Source organism: Dendrobates tinctorius, unplaced genomic scaffold (assembly GCF_039654945.1).
Source record: "Dendrobates tinctorius isolate UK_male_01 unplaced genomic scaffold, ASM3965494v1 ptg000231l, whole genome shotgun sequence".
In the NCBI taxonomy this organism is placed as follows: Eukaryota; Metazoa; Chordata; class Amphibia; order Anura; family Dendrobatidae; genus Dendrobates; species Dendrobates tinctorius.
The window spans coordinates 8003344-8020912 of NW_027361898.1; the positions used below are offsets into that span (position 1 = coordinate 8003344).

Here is a 17569-nt window from a genome sequence, read left to right on the forward strand (position 1 = left end):
TGGAGCGGAGTCGCATGTGTACGAGGTGTACAGAGCTGAGCCACGTGTGTACGAGGTGTACGAAGCAAAGCCGCATGTGTATGAGGAGTAGGAGCAGAGATGCGTATGGAGCGGAGCCGCGTGTGTACGAGGTGTACGGAGCGGAGTCGTATGTGTACAAGGTGTACGAAGCAAAGCTGCATGTGTACGAGGTGTACGGAGCAGAGATGCGTATGGAGCAGAGCCATGTGTGTACCGGGTGTAAGGAGCGGAGCCGCGTGTGTATGAGGTGTACAGAGAGGAGCCATGTGTGTATGGAGCGGAGCTGTGTGTACGAGGTGTACGAAGCAGAGATGCGTATGAAGAGGAGCCATGTGTGTACGGGTTGTACGCAGCGGAGCTGCGTGTGTGCGGGGAGTACGAAATGGAAACCTGTGTGTATGAAGTGTACGGAGCTGAGCCGTGTGTGTATGGAGCGGAGCAGAGCCGTGTGTGTACGGGGTGTACAGAGTGGAGCCGTGTGTGTACGAGGTGTACGGAGAGGAGCCGCGTGTGTACGAGGTGTACGAAGCAAAGCCGCGTGTGTACGAGGTGTACGGAGCAGAGATGCGTATGGAGCGGAACTTCGTATGTACGAGGTGTACAGAGCGGAGCCGTGTGTGTACATGTGTAGGAGGTGTACAAAGCAAAGCCACGTGTGTACGAGGTGTACGGAGCAGAGATGCATATGGAGCGGAGCCACGTGTGTACGGGGTGTAAGGAGCGGAGCCGCATGTGTACAAGGTGTATGTTACACCGCTCCGTCATACTCACCCGGCTTCCGCTCCCTCTGACGGGCTCGCGGCCGACGCCATCCCTGCATGCAATGCGCATGAGCCATAGGCCGCGCCTCCCTTCTGCTTCTTGTGCTCCAGCTGTGCTCTGACCCGGAAGCACCTTCGGACCAATGGCAGACCAGACGGTGCCATATCAGGCCGCCTTCCCCTGAGGAAGGCGCCTGATCATTGTGTTACCTTGCACACTGGGCCCTGCTTCCTCCTGAGCTCTCTGCAGCCTCTCGGCTCCGTCCGCGGTGTTTCCTGCAGCAGCCTTGCAGCCCTGTCTCCTGTGTTCCAGTTCCATTATACTCCAGTCCTGCTCCAGCGTTCCTGTTCCTTCCAACTCCAGTCCTGTTCCTGTGTTCCATTCCATCCTACTCAAGTCCTGCTCCAGCGTTCCTGTTCCATCCTACTCCAGTCCTGTTCCTGTGTTCCAGTTCCATCCTACTCCAGTCCTGTTCATGCGTTCCAGTTCCATCCTACTCCAGTCCTGTTCCTGTTCCATCCTACTCCAGTCCTGTTCCTGTGTTCCTGTTCCATCCTACTCCAGTCCTGTTCCTGTGTTCCAGTTCCATCCTACTCCAGTCCTGTTCCTGTGTTCCAGTTCCATCCTACTCCAGTCCTGCACCAGCATTCCTGTTCCATCCTACTCCAGTCCTGCCTCCGGTGTTTCTGCTCCATCCAGTTATCCATACTCCTACAGTGCTACTTCAGTCCTGTCTCCTGTGTTCCGCTCCAGCCACCTCTCCATATTCCAGCCTTACAGTCTACACTTCAATCCCGCACTCCTACTCTAGTCCATTCTGAGCCGCCCCTCTCGGTACCGGCTACCGTAGTACTTGAACCCCTGGGCCTGCTCCTAATGGTCCCTGTATAGGGGTCGGTTCCACCTGGCAGCTCACCCAGGGCGCCTCGGTGCCACGGTCCAGAGGGTCCACTCCTGGAGATTCCGGCTCCTGACCACCCACGCTAACAGTGTACAGAGAGGAGCCGTGTGTGTACAAAGCAGAGCCGCGTGTGTATGAGGTGTACGAAGCAAAGCCGCGTGTGTACGAGGTGTACGGAGCAGACATGCGTATGGAGCAGAGCCGCGTTTGTAGGAGGTGTACGGAGTGGAGCCGCATGAGTACGAGGTGTACGGAGCTGAGCTGTGTGTGTACAGAGCTGAGCCGAGCCGTGTGTGTACAGGGTGTACCGAGTGGAGCCGCTAGTGTATGAAGTGGAGCCATGTGTCTACGGGTTGTACGCAGTGGAGCCGCGTGTGTACGGGGCGTACGAAACGGAAACCTGTGTGTACGAAGTGTACGGAGCTGAGCTGTGTGTGTATGGAGCGGAGCACAGCCATGTGTGTACAGGGTGTATAGAGTGGAGCCGCATGTGTATGGAGCGGAGCCGCATGTGTACGGAGCGGAGCCGCATGTGTACGAGGTGTACGGAGTGGAACCGCATGTGTACTAGGTGTACGGAGCAGAGCCGCATGTGTACGAGGATTACGTAGTGGAGCCATGTGTGTACTGAGTGGAGCCGTGTGTGCGTGAGGTGTAAGGAGCGGAGCCGTGTGTGTATGAGGTGTGCAGAGCCATGCGTGTACAAGGTGTATGGTGGGGAGCACTTATACCTCCCAACCATCCCGGATCCAGCAAGACAGTCCCGATTTTGAGTCTGCCCCACTGCCCTGGCCGGGAGGTTACTTTTCCCGCGGACACAGGAGTACACGGTGGAGCCCCGAGGAGCACTTTAAAATTCGCATGTGACGTTCCACCGGAAATGACGTGCTCGAAGTTGGTCGGAAATTAGGTAATTTCGGGAGGAGATTGTGAAGGAACCATGGAGGCACTTCAGGGAATGCTTCAGATCCATCACTGTGTCCTCCTCCGACAGCGTGGAGAGTGGGATCGCCTTGGACTCGGCGATGTTGGCCATGTGAGCGGATCATGATATGTCCTGCATCAGGAGGCTCAGGTGGGCACTAAAATGTGAGCCAGGCTGCTATAGTTTCTTTATAGAATCTTTATTTCTTTCTCTCTCTGTTTCTTTCTCTCTCTCTTCTTTCTTTCCCCTCTTCCTTTCTCTCTCTCTGTTCTTTCTTTCTTTCCCCTCTTTCTCTCTTTAATCTTTCTTTTTCTCTCTGTTCTTCCTTTCTCTCTCTCTCTGTTCTTTCTTTCTCTCTGTTCTCTTTCTTTCCCCTCTTTCTCTCTCTCTGTTCTTTCTTTCTTTCTCTCTGTTCTTTCTTTCTTTCCTCTCTCTGTTCTCTTTCTTTCCCCTCTTTCTTTCTCTCTCTGTTCTTTCTTTCTTTCTCTTTTTCTCTCTCTGTTCTTTCTTTCTCTCTCTTTGTGTTCTTTCTTTCCCCTCTTTCTTTTTTTTCTCTCTGTTGTTTTTTTCTGTCCCCTCATTCTTTCTCTCTATTCTTTCTCTCTCTGTTCTTTCTTTCCACTCTTTCTCTCTGTTCCTTCTTTTGCTGTGTTCTTTCTCTTTCTTTCCCCTCTCTTTCTTTCTCTCTCATCTTTCTTTCTCTCTCTGTTCTTTCTTTCTCTCTATGTCCTCTCTTTCTTTCTCTTTCTTTCTCTCTCTCTCTATGTTCTTTCTTTCTTCCCCTCTTTCTTGTTTTCTCTCTCTGTTCTTTTTTTCTTTCCCCTATCTTTCTCTCTGTTTCTTTCTTTCCCCTCTTTCTTTCTTTCTTGCTCTGTTCTCTCTTTCCCCAATTTCTCTCTGCTCCATTTTCTTTCTCTTTCTTTCTCTCTCTGGTCTTTATTTCCCCTCTTTCTTTCTGTTCTTTCTCTCTCTCTGTTTCTTTCTTTCCCCTCTTTCTTTCTTTTTTCTCTGTTCTCTCTTTCCCCTCTTTCTCTCTGTTCTCTTTCTTTCTCTTTCTCTCTGATCTTTCTTTCCCCTCTTTCTTTCTCTCTCCCTCTCTGTTCTTTCTTTCTGTTCTCTCTCTCTGTTTAATTCTTTCCCCTTTCTTTCTCTCTGTTCTTTCTTTCCCCTCTTTCTCTCAGTTCTCTTTCTTTCTGTCTCTCTCTGATCTTTCTTTCCCCCCTTTCTTTCTCTCTCCCTCTCTGTTCAATCTTTCTTTCCCCTATTTCTTTTTTCCTCTCTCTGTTTTTTCTGTCCCCTCCTTCCTTCTCTCTCTGTTCTTTCTTTGTTTCTTTCTTTCCCCTCTTTCTTTCTCTCTGCTCTCTCTTTCCCCTCTTTCTTTCTGTTCTCTTTTTCCCCTCTTTCTTTCCCTCTCTGTTCTTTCTTTCTCTGTTTTTTTTTCTCTCTCTGTTCTTTCTTTTCCTCAGTACCATTCAGTGTGCCAACAGTACCAGCCACTCTGCCCATAATGCCAGCCACTGTACCCATAATGCTAGCCACAGTACCCTCGGTACCAGTCAGTGTGATTAGCAGTGCAAAATGGGTGCGGTTGGGGCGTGGACATGGGTGTGAATAGTTGTGAAATGGGTGTGATCGGGGGTGTGGCCTAAATTTTGCCGCAGCGCGCTACACGTGCTGCAGCCATTGTGCCTCTTTCCCTTCTTCAAAAGTTTGGAGGTATGCAGTTTGGTGGAGAATAATGATATGGGCCCGTTATCAGGGATCGACCTCAGCCCCTTAGTTCCAGTACAGGGAAATCTTAATCTTCACAACAAGACACTGTGGACAGTTGTAGCTCCAGCTTTGTGGGAAAAGTTTGGGGAAGAAGCTTTTCTGTTCTCCGATGACTGTGTCCAGAGCACAACTTCCATACAGATATGGGGTGGACATGAGCGGCCGCACTGAACCTGGCCCTCAGCCCCATCCAAGAATGGAGATTGTGAGCCTGGCCTCCCCCCAAACACTTGAAATAGATTACTCTGTTTGTAATGACTCTATATAATATGTGAGTTTCACTTTTTGTAATTTATAACGGAAATAAAGTAACTTTTCGATGATATTCTAATTTTGTGAGATGCACCTGTATATTGGAGAATCGGTTTCCATGCAGAAGCTGCTCACCAGCGAAAAGGCTAAAGCTATCTCAGGGATCTGGATGCGGTTTTCCTGTACTTCTTGCACTGCGCAGTGTCTAGAAACTTCCATCTTTTCTGTGTGATTGGCTAGTTCAGGGTCTGTTACACAATTGCTTGTTATACACATGGGCAGTTAAATAACATGTTTTCCATCAGCTCTCATAGACAGGCCACAACACATGCAGGAATGTGCCAGGCGCCCACATCAGCACACAATGATAAACCCAAATACCAGCTGCCAGGAGGAACCAAACATCACTGCAAATGTATCTTGCCCATCCAAATAAACAGCAAAGAAACAAAACCACTTAGTTCAGGGAATGGGGGAGACATTGAAAACAACATCCTGCCTTCCATTATTACAACTTTGTAAATTACAATTGCATTTAAACTCCTCACCATATTCAAAATTTCTGCTCATGGGGGATCCTGGGATAACGCACTGTTATGGGGAATCTATGGATGACGCACTATTATGGGAGTTTTGCAGATGACGGTCTGAGACGGGTAACCTGCGAATGATGCACTTTCATGGGGGATTTGCGGATGATGCACTGTTATGGGGATCTGAGGAGAACACACTATTATGGGGGATCTGCGGATAATGCACTGTTATGAGGATCTGTACAGGATGCACTGATATGGGGGATCTGTGGATGATGCTTTGTTATGGGGGATCTGTGGATGATGCACTGCTATGGGAGATCTGTGGAAGACGCGCTGTTATGGGGTTCTGTGGATGATGCACTGTTATGGGGGATCTGTACAGTACGCACTGTTATGGGGATCTGTGGATGATGCAGTGTTATGGGGGATCTGTACAGGATGCACTGTTATGGGGATCTGTGGATGATGCACTGCTATGGGAGATCTGTGGAAGACGCACTGTTATGGGGATCTGTGGATGATGCACTGTTATGGGGGATCTGTACAGGATGCACTGTTATGGGGATCTGTGGATGATGCACTGTTATGGGGGATCTGTACAGGACGCACTGTTATGGGGATCTGTGGATGATGCACTATTATGGGGGATCTGTACAGGATGCACTGTTATGGGGATCTGTGGATGATGCACTGTTACGGGGGATCTGTGGATAACGCACGGTTATGGGGGTTCTAAGAATTCCTAAGTGTTCCTTCCTCACTTTAATTTCTGCCTGACTTCACAGGTTTATTAATTTCATTCTTGCTCTTGCATATCCACCTTGCCATCCATCTTGTTGGTTCACATTCAGGTCACTGTTTTTCATTATTGATTGTCTGGAGTCTGGACCATTTGTACTTGCTATTTTCACCCGAGCAATAATTTCAGTTCAAGGTGGCGTAAGACTTTGTTCACATTGTTGTTGTGCACAGAACATGTAATGCTTATAGAGCGGTGTTCATCTAACTGTGTTGTATCATGCATGCTTATTATCGTTGTTAGATATCCTGTGTATTTATAATTTGGGGCATATGAGGATAGGTGGTGGTCTTATTAGCGGTTTGTTAAGTGTTTTCCTTCCCTTTTTGTTGTTTACAATACTTTTCCTTATTTGGTGATCCGAAAGCATCTTTGCACACTTGTTTCTTTACCATGTGAGGGATCAATGAATGACACATTGTTATGGGGGATATGCGGATGATGCACTGTTATGGGGACATGCTGGATTTGCGTTTGCATTATGTGATGGTGCCACTAGAAGGATGTTCTGGTGTGTCAGGTCTCCTGACGCCTCCGGCACGTCCAGCACATACACCGCATGATGCATTTATAGACAGATCAGGATTTCTGCATTTACAGGGACTTTGTTATTCAGTGTAATGAAACCAATGTGCTGCACAGCTGGAATACGCAGAAAAACTGATGACACCTTCCAACCCCTGAACCCCACGCCCCAGCTTCCTCCCCTACCCACTGGGCACATTCCATACCATTCTCTGCAGGGGGAACACGGGGGGTGATGTTAAGACTTGCCAGCCCGAGTCCCCGGGCCAGCAACCAGCTGTGGGATTGTCCGATGAACCTCTATATAAGGGTGGCAGGTCCAGTATCAACATCAACATAACAGGAGACATCAGAAGACTTTGGGAGCAACCTAGGACCATGAAGGGACTCGTGCTCAGCTTAGCCCTCATCGCCCTTTATGCCCTGTGTGCCTATGGGGAAGTGCCCGTACAGCCGGACTTCCAGGAGGAGAAGGTGAGTCACAAATTATATCCAACCCAAAAAGGGGGTATAGCATTATTTACATGGGCTTACAGCAGAGCTGGTGTTATCATTTGGCACAGGTCAGGGTAAGATCACAAGAGCTGTATATTCATGTAGGACTTCTGGAAAACCTACTGGAACAGTCACATTAAGTGGGTCTGCGTATCGCCCATATGCCAAGCATTACCTAGCACGGTCACTGGACGCATCATGGAAAGAGAAGTTTTAGAACTTTCCAAAGACTTTGCGTTTTAATGACTCACTGCTCAAGATCTCCACTTGCTGTCTGTAATTGGGAACCTTTTTGTTTACAACCAGGTGATAAAACCATGCACCAGCCTGATAATTCTCACAGGTGAAGGTATGTTACACTTGTATCCAGCATCTCTCCTATCCTGACAGTTTGGTACAATGTATCAGTCTGGACTTATAGACTGGATATATATGTGCCTAGCTTGGACACAACTGTGGCAAAATCTTCGAAGACTTCCGGTCTTTTAGCCTCTGGATGTAAATAATAAATGCTCCAAATGCTTGACTACAAGCAGAGATGTTGACAATGGTGAGGCAGTAGAACACAAAGTCTATTGGAACGCTGCAGAACCTTTTGTTATACATAGTAACAGTAGTGTTGCTCGTAGCAACCATGCAGTGATACAGTTTTGAATTGACAATAGGCATTGGCTGTGTGCCAGGGATATGGGGGGTGCGGTGGAAGGGTTGACATGGACATTTTTCCTTTGCCTAACAACCCTTCCTTCTGCAGATTGTAGGGAAGTGGTATGGCATTGGCCTGGCTTCCAACTCTGCCTGGTTCCAGTCCAAGAAGCAGCAGATGAAGATGTGCACGACCGTCATCACCCCCACTGCTGATGGGAACCTCGATGTTGTCGCCACCTATCCAAAGTAAGGGAAAAAAATCACAGTGGGAGCCCTAGGAAAGCTGGATGACAATAAATATGGACACTCTATGGCTCCCTGCAGGGTTGTTAGGGCCATCTATATCCTATTTTTGTCACTTTCCAGGCTGGATCGATGTGAGAAGCGAAGCATGACCTATATCAAGACAGACCAGCCCGGACGCTTCCTGTCCAAGAGTCCACGTAAGTCACCGCTATGTTGGATATTGCATGGTATGTGTCAGGAACATGAGCCTGGAATAGTGAGAGCACAGGTGTAACATGCGGGGAGATGAGTGGCATACCTGGCACCACTTGGCTCTAGAAGTACCTATAGAATTAGTTCAATTTCTGTGCTAAAATGCAATATCTAAGAGAGCTTCAGGAAGGCGAAGACAGGTAGAGATCATCAGGAGTTACAGAAATAATGTAAGGTCTGCGTCCTCCTCCAAGGTTATGGCAGCGACCACGTCATCCGTGTGGTGGAAACCAACTACGATGAATACACTTTGATGCACGCCATTAAGATCAAGGGCAGTGAGGTCAACACCGTTGTGTCTCTGCATGGTAAGTGCCCCCTCGAGCTCACAGGTCAGCCGTTGTCTATGAGATCTTGAGATGTAAATATGTCTCGCTCCACATTTGCAGGCAGAAACAAGGACCTGAGACCTGAGCTCCTGGAGAAGTTCAAAGAACTAGCAAAGGAGCAAGGACTGACTGACGACAACATCATAATTCTGCCTCACACCGGTAATGTATCGTATATTAACCACATGGCATGCCAGTAATGTGCCAGCACCTGTGCCACTATGTCCATAAAGCAGCCATAGAGCTTCTCTACGCCCCCATGACAACTATTACACATACGCACATAAATGTCCAGCACCCAATGACATCCTCATAATAACAGCAATAGCAGAACCCCCTAAGTTCCCTATACTACCATGTATGTAATTGATTTATGCCCCCCACAGTGCCCTCTTGATAACAATTATATATGTCTATAGCAGTTTCACAGCCATTATGGCCCCGTGACAACCAGTATCCCCCATAGCCACCTTATTATTAATTATCTGCAAACTGATCCCATGTTTTGTTTCCTCCTCACAGATAAATGCATGTCCGAAGTCTAAAATGTGAGTATTACCAAGCAGACCAGACAACTGACGCCAGCACGCTGAGAGGGGAGACTATAGGACTGTACAGTCTATGGGGACCCCAGTATAGCACTTATTGGAAGTCTGTGGGGATCCCGGTATAACACTTGTCAGTACAGTCTATGGGGACCCCTGTATGAAATTTGTAAGTACAGTCTGTGGGGACCCCAGTATAGCACTTATTGGAAGTCTGTGGGGATCCCGGTATAACACTTGTCAGTACAGTCTATGGGGACCCCTGTATGAAATTTGTAAGTACAGTCTGTGGGGACCCCAGTATAGCACCTCTCAGTACAGTCTGTGGGGACCCCAGTATAGCACCTCTCGGTACATTCTGTGGGGACCCCAGAATAGCACCTCTCGGTACATTCTGTGGGGACACCGGTATAGCACCTCTCGGTGCAGTCTGTGGGGACCCCGGTATAGCACCTCTCGGTACAGTCTGTGGGGACCCCAGAATAGCACCTCTCGGTACAGTCTGTGGGACCCCAGAATAGCACCTCTCGGTGCAGTCTGTGGGGACCCCAGAACAGCACATCAGTGCAGTCTGTGGGGACCCCAGAAGAGCACCTCTCGGTGCAGTCTGTGGGGACCCCGGTATAGCACCTCTCGGTACAGTCTGTGGGGACCCCAGAATAGCACCTCTCAGTACAGTCTGTGGGACCCCAGAATAGCACCTCTCGGTGCAGTCTGTGGGGACCCCAGAACAGCACCTCAGTGCAGTCTGTGGGGACCCCAGAACAGCACCTCTCGGTGCAGTCTGTGGGGACCCCGGTATAGCACCTCTCGGTACAGTCTGTGGGGACCCCAGAATAGCACCTCTCAGTACAGTCTGTGGGGACCCCAGAATAGCACCTCTCAGTACAGTCTGTGGGGACCCCAGAATAGCACCTCTCAGTACAGTCTGTGGGGACCCCAGAATAGCACGTCTCAGTGCAGTCTGTGGGGACCCTGGTATAGCACCTCTCAGTACAGTCTGTGGGACCCCAGAATAGCACCTCTCGGTGCAGTCTGTGGGGACCCCAGAACAGCACCTCAGTGCAGTCTGTGGGGACCCCAGAATAGCACCTCTCAGTGCAGTCTATGGGGACCCCGATATAGCAGCTCTCGGTGCAGTCTATGGGGACCCCGGTATAGCACCTCTCGGTACAGTCTGTGGGGACCCCAGAATAGCACCTCTCGGTACAGTCTGTGGGGACCCCGGTATAGCACCTCTCGGTACATTCTGTGGGGACACCGGTATAGCACCTCTCGTGCAGTCTGTGGGGACCCCGGTATAGCACCCCTCAGTACAGTCTGTGGGGACCCCAGAATAGCACCCCTCAGTACAGTCTGTGGGGACCCCAGAATAGCACCTCTCGGTGCAGTCTGTGGGGACCCCAGAACAGCACCTCAGTGCAGTCTGTGGGGACCCCAGAATAGCACCTCTCGGTGCAGTCTGTGGGGACCCCAGAATAGCACCTCTCAGTACAGTCTGTGGGGACCCCAGAATAGCACCTCTCGGTGCAGTCTGTGGGGACCCCGATATAGCACCTCTCGGTACAGTCTGTGGGGACCCCAGAATAGCACCTCTCAGTACAGTCTGTGGGGACCCCAGAATAGCACCTCTCGGTGCAGTCTGTGGGGACCCCGATATAGCACCTCTCGGTGCAGTCTGTGGGGACCCCGATATAGCACCTCTCGGTACAGTCTGTGGGGACCCCGATATAGCACCTCTCGGTACAGTCTGTGGGGACCCCGATATAGCACCTCTCGGTACAGTCTGTGGGGACCCCGATATAGCACCTCTCGGTGCAGTCTGTGGGTACCCCGATATAGCACCTCTCGGTGCAGTCTGTGGGTACCCCGATATAGCACCTCTCGGTGCAGTCTGTGGGGACCCCGATATAGCACCTCTCGGTGCTGTCTGTGGGGACCCCGATATAGCACCTCTCGGTACAGTCTGTGGGGACCCCGGTATAGCACCTCTCGGTACAGTCTGTGGGGACCCCGATATAGCACCTCTCAGTACAGTCTGTGGGGACCCCGATATAGCACCTCTCGGTACAGTCTGTGGGGACCCCAGTATAGCACCTCAGTACAGTCTGTGGGGACCCCAGAATAGCACCTCTCGGTGCAGTCTGTGGGGACCCCAGAATAGCACCTCTCGGTACAGTCTGTGGGGACCCCAGTATAGCACCTCTCGGTACAGTCTGTGGGGACCCCAGAATAGCACCTCTCGGTACAGTCTGTGGGGACCCCAGAATAGCACCTCTCGGTACAGTCTGTGGGGACCCCAGTATAGCACCTCTCGGTACATTCTGTGGGGACCCCAGAATAGCACCTCTCGGTACATTCTGTGGGGACACCGGTATAGCACCTCTCGGTGCAGTCTGTGGGGACCCCGGTATAGCACCTCTCGGTACAGTCTGTGGGGACCCCAGAATAGCACCTCTCGGTGCAGTCTGTGGGGACCCCGGTATAGCACCTCTCGGTACAGTCTGTGGGGATCCCGGTATAACACTTGTCAGTACAGTCTATGGGGACCCCTGTATGAAATTTGTAAGTACAGTCTATGGGGACCCCAGTATAGCACTTATTGGAAGTCTGTGGGGATCCCGGTATAACACTTGTCAGTACAGTCTATGGGGACCCCTGTATGAAATTTGTAAGTACAGTCTGTGGGGACCCCAGTATAGCACCTCTCAGTACAGTCTGTGGGGACCCCAGTATAGCACCTCTCGGTACATTCTGTGGGGACCCCAGAATAGCACCTCTCGGTACATTCTGTGGGGACACCGGTATAGCACCTCTCGGTGCAGTCTGTGGGGACCCCGGTATAGCACCTCTCGGTACAGTCTGTGGGGACCCCAGAATAGCACCTCTCGGTACAGTCTGTGGGGACCCCAGAATAGCACCTCTCAGTACAGTCTGTGGGGACCCCGGTATAGCACCTCTCAGTACAGTCTGTGGGACCCCAGAATAGCACCTCTCGGTGCAGTCTGTGGGGACCCCAGAACAGCACCTCAGTGCAGTCTGTGGGGACCCCAGAAGAGCACCTCTCGGTGCAGTCTGTGGGGACCCCGGTATAGCACCTCTCTGTACAGTCTGTGGGGACCCCGATATAGCACCTCTCGGTACAGTCTGTGGGGACCCCAGTATAGCACCTCAGTACAGTCTGTGGGGACCCCAGAATAGCACCTCTCGGTGCAGTCTGTGGGGACCCCAGAATAGCACCTCTCGGTACAGTCTGTGGGGACCCCAGTATAGCACCTCTCGGTACAGTCTGTGGGGACCCCAGAATAGCACCTCTCGGTGCAGTCTGTGGGGACCCCAGAATAGCACCTCTCGGTGCAGTCTGTGGGGACCCCAGAATAGCACCTCTCGGTGCAGTCTGTGGGGACCCCGATATAGCACCTCTCGGTACAGTCTGTGGGGACCCCAGAATAGCACCTCTCAGTACAGTCTGTGGGGACCCCAGAATAGCACCTCTCGGTGCAGTCTGTGGGGACCCCGATATAGCACCTCTCGGTGCAGTCTGTGGGGACCCCGATATAGCACCTCTCGGTACAGTCTGTGGGGACCCCGATATAGCACCTCTCGGTACAGTCTGTGGGGACCCCGATATAGCACCTCTCGGTGCAGTCTGTGGGTACCCCGATATAGCACCTCTCGGTGCAGTCTGTGGGGACCCCGATATAGCACCTCTCGGTGCAGTCTGTGGGGACCCCGATATAGCACCTCTCGGTGCTGTCTGTGGGGACCCCGATATAGCACCTCTCGGTACAGTCTGTGGGGACCCCGGTATAGCACCTCTCTGTACAGTCTGTGGGGACCCCGATATAGCACCTCTCGGTACAGTCTGTGGGGACCCCAGTATAGCACCTCAGTACAGTCTGTGGGGACCCCAGAATAGCACCTCTCGGTGCAGTCTGTGGGGACCCCAGAATAGCACCTCTCGGTACAGTCTGTGGGGACCCCAGTATAGCACCTCTCGGTACAGTCTGTGGGGACCCCAGAATAGCACCTCTCGGTACAGTCTGTGGGGACCCCAGAATAGCACCTCTCGGTACAGTCTGTGGGGACCCCAGAATAGCACCTCTCGGTACAGTCTGTGGGGACCCCAGAATAGCACCTCTCGGTACAGTCTGTGGGGACCCCAGTATAGCACCTCTCGGTACAGTCTGTGGGGACCCCAGTATAGCACTTCTCGGTGCAGTCTGTGGGGACCCCAGAATGGCACCTCTCGGTGCAGTCTGTGGGGACCCCAGAATAGCACCTCTCGGTACAGTCTGTGGGGACCCCAGAATAGCACCTCTCGGTACAGTCTGTGGGGACCCCAGAATAGCACCTCTCGGTACATTCTGTGGGGACACCGGTATAGCACCTCTCGGTGCAGTCTGTGGGGACCCCGGTATAGCACCTCTCAGTACAGTCTGTGGGGACGCCAGAATAGCACTTCTCAGTACAGTCTGTGGGGACCCCGGTATAGCACCTCTCAGTGCAGTCTGTGGGGACCCCGATATAGCACCTCTCGGTGCAGTCTGTGGGGACCCCGATATAGCACCTCTCAGTATAGTCTGTGGGGACCCCGATATAGCACCTCTCGGTGCAGTCTGTGGGGACCCCGATATAGCACCTCTCGGTAGTCTGTGGGGACCCCGATATAGCACCTCTCGGTACAGTCTGTGGGGACCCCGATATAGCACCTCTCCGTACAGTCTGTGGGGACCCCGATATAGCACCTCTCAGTACAGTCTGTGGGGACCCCGATATAGCACCTCTCAGTATAGTCTGGAGACCCCGATATAGCGCCTCTTGGTACAGTCTGTGGGGACCCCGATATAGCACCTCTTGGTACAGTCTGTGGGGACCCCGATATAGCGCCTCTTGGTACAGTCTGTGGGGACCCCGATATAGCGCCTCTTGGTACAGTCTGTGGGGACCCCGATATAGCGCCTCAGTACAGTCTGTGGGGACCCCGATATAGCACCTCTCAGTACAGTCTGTGGGGACCCCGATATAGCACCTCTCAGTATAGTCTGGAGACCCCGATATAGCGCCTCTTGGTACAGTCTGTGGGGACCCCGATATAGCACCTCTTGGTACAGTCTGTGGGGACTCCGATATAGCGCCTCTTGGTACAGTCTGTGGGGACCCCGATATAGCACCTCTCAGTATAGTCTGTGGGGACCCCGATATAGCACCTCTCAGTATAGTCTGTGGGGACCCCGATATAGCACCTCTCGGTACAGTCTGTGGGGACCCCAGTATAGCACCTCAGTACAGTCTGTGGGGACCCCAGTATAGCACCTCTCAGTATAGTCTGTGTGGGCAGTTACTGGATTGTAAATACTTGCAGATTTGTTTGCTCCTGTAAGGCTGCGTGTCCACGATCAGGAATGGCAGCGGATTTCTACATTACAAGCACAGTGGATGAGGCTTATAGAAATCCCATGCCCACTATGCTTCTATTTACCACTGCGTAAACTCACCCGCGGTGCGGGTTTATGAGCCGCAACATGGCAATTTCTGTAGTCTCCGATGCAGATTTTCAACAATAGAATGTCATTAGATGCAGTAAATCCGCATAGTCACCTAAGCACATACGTTTTAATAGAAAGCAGAGTTTTGGATGAAGCGAAAATACGGTGTCCAAAATGCTACTATTCCTGATAGGCTATGTACAGACAAATTGTTTTTGCTTCTTCTCTTGGATGTTTTGTTTCAGAATTGTTTTATATTCACGGTAGCTCAGTGGATGGCACTGCAGCCTTGCAGCGCTGGGGTCCTGGGTTCAAATCCGGGTCCCCCTGTTTCCTCCCACATTCCAAAGACATATTGATAGGGAATTTAGGCTGTGTGCACATGGAGTTTGCATAATGGATGAGGTGTAAAACTGCAGCGTTTCTGCACCAAACAATTGACATGCTGCGGATTGTAAACCGCAGCAAAACCGCGCGGAAAAATCCGCAGCATGTGCACTGCGTTTTTTTTTCCCCTTGGAAATAAAGGTACTGTACAACGCAGCAGAATCTGCTGCGTTTCCGCAGAGCCACAACCGCTGCGGAAACGCAGCAGATTTCACTGCGTGTGCACATACCCTTAGACTGTGAGCTCCATTGGGGACAGCGATAATAATGCATGTAAAGCGCTGTGGAATTAATAGCGCTATATAAATGAGTAAAATAAATAAAAAATATTCTGTTTATCCCTAGAAAGAAGATCCAGTACCACAGTGTCCATTAGATGGCGTCTATGTTAGAGATGGAGTTAGCTCGCTGCCGTAATGTTTGTACAAGTCTGCGCACAATAAACTGCATAATCCCCACAGCCGCCTCTGTGTGATTTCTCCCCTCCTTCCTGTACAGCACTGAGCACACAAGAATTCTGCACACAGTTTGTTTCTACGGATAGTTGAGAGGGCAGTTAATTACTTAAATACTCTGGGCTACTGTGGGACCATTCACTTACTATTACACCCACTTCTTTTTTTTATTTACCTTACGTTATGACATTCTTAAGTACTCTGTGCTGTGGAAGCGCCCAATCCTTCCATCCTAAGTTCTCCATTTTTCTCCTCCCCTCACATCGCCATGTACAGCCCTGTTCTTACCAACATTATCAGGAGCTGATGCATTTGCTAACTTGAGCAAGATCTGCATAGCCATTTTCTAAACTACTCGGCCCTGCTGGAGACACTGCTTCTACCACTATTACTCTGTGAGCTCCACTTTGTGTCTATCCTCCCTGCCACATGCAGTCCTGTCCTTACTACCATCATTACAGGAGTGGACAGGCAACTACCCCACACATGTACGTATCTGTAGTCCCCTGGTCCCACAGTGGCCAGCGCCTCAACCTTGTCCCCTGGTCCCGAAGCAGCCAGTGCCTGAACATTGTCTCCTGGCATGGCCAGTCCTGTTCCCAAAGTCCCTTGGTCCCAGAGTGGCCAGTGCATGTGTAAGGGGGTGAAGTACAGGAGGAGCTGGGGGAAGGTTGCCTCCTCTGCTCCGTGCCCAGAACCATTGAGCAGTACAGCAGGTTCCCCGGGGGACAGTAGGGGGGCCGGGAACAGGACCGAAGCTGAGCCCAGAGGGGGAAAAGTACGCGCGCTTCCATCAGTACAGCCTGGGCAGCAGACAGGAGAGGACGCTGACGCAGACCAGGAGAAAGACAGAGCTCCCGTTCAGGAGGCAAAGACCGGAGTGCCGCACACAGAGACTGCAGTCCTTGAGTACGTAGAGCCGGAGACTGCAGTGACAGCTAAGGTGTGTTCTGATCCTCGTGGAAAGACTGAGACCAATGCAGAGGCGGATGCCTGTATTGAGACTGTGGCACGTACAGAGATTGAGGCCAGTGTAGAGACCGTGGCCTTTGTTGAGGCTGTGTCCTGTGTTGAGACTGTGACCTGTCTGGAGATAGTGACCCCTGCGCGAAACCCCGTTTCCCGCAGTGTTAGTGCAGAGCCCCTGATCCCTGTGGAGAGGCTTCACTGTAGTGCTGGAGAGAAGGACTCGGAGCAGAGGGGATCCCGTTTGTCTTGTACCCCTCAGACCCCAGCTGGGAATTGATAAGGACCACAGAGTACAGAGAGACTTCAGACTATAAGCGCCGCTGGTGATTCGGTGCCAACGTGGGAGATGTCTGACCCTTCAAGCAAGTCCCCTTCAGACTGATAAGTTCTTTCATAAGAGAACCCCTTATAATACTGTTTATTACTGTTTATGCCTTTTTGACTGCTTTTACTACCCGTTTCCATATTATCAATATTCACACAGTTATTTTGCCAGTGTTTAAATAAACCTCCCCTTTAACTGTTGGTTCCATGGTTGCATACCCACCACCTGCACTTTATTACACACGAACATTATCCCTTGGTCCATAAGACGCCAAATCTTGACCCAGTATCCTGTGTCTAAACTAAGCCCTAAATCAGTGTCAGTGTGTACCTGAACCCTGGGGTCAGCAGCTGCAGTGCCAGATTGTGCCCATGAGTGGTACCTGGCGGCTACTTACCACACAAGCCTGACCTCACCACTAGAGGCTCTAGTGAAAACAAAAGTAGGTGCTTAGCCCCTTTCTGGGTAAGCCCAGCCCTCTGGCACAGTGGGTCCACAAATCCACATGTGCCAGTGCCACAGTTGGGCGTAACATACTGATTCTGAGTTACATCCTGTATTATACCCCAGAGCTGCACTCACTATTCTGCTGGTGCAGTCACTGTGTACATACATTACATTACTGATCCTGTACTGATCCTGAGTTACATCCTGTATTATACTCCAGAGCTGCACTCACTATTCTGCTGGTGTAGTCACTGTGTACATACATTACATTACTTATCCTGTACTGATTCTGAGTTACATCCTGTATTATACCCCAGAGCTGCACTCACTATTCTGCTGGTGCAGTCACTGTGTACATACATTACATTACTGATCCTGTACTGATCCTGAGTTACATCCTGTATTATACTCCAGAGCTGCACTCACTATTCTGCTGGTGTAGTCACTGTGTACATACATTACTTATCCTGTACTGATCCTGAGTTACA

At 51.0% G+C, this 17569-nt stretch overlaps 1 protein-coding gene across 1 annotated transcript; it reads left to right on the forward strand.

Moving 5' to 3' along the window:
* The first annotated feature begins 6814 nt into the window (after nucleotides 1-6814).
* Nucleotides 6815-15343, forward strand: LOC141059886 (lipocalin). The gene is made up of 7 exons (XM_073556061.1): nucleotides 6815-6968; nucleotides 7744-7883; nucleotides 8004-8080; nucleotides 8330-8443; nucleotides 8525-8626; nucleotides 8987-9012; nucleotides 15231-15343. The coding sequence occupies exons 1-6, from the start codon at nucleotides 6873-6875 to the stop codon at nucleotides 9007-9009; spliced, it is 552 nt and encodes a 183-aa protein (XP_073412162.1). The 5' UTR covers nucleotides 6815-6872; the 3' UTR covers nucleotides 9010-9012; nucleotides 15231-15343.
* The last annotated feature ends 2226 nt before the right edge of the window (nucleotides 15344-17569 follow it).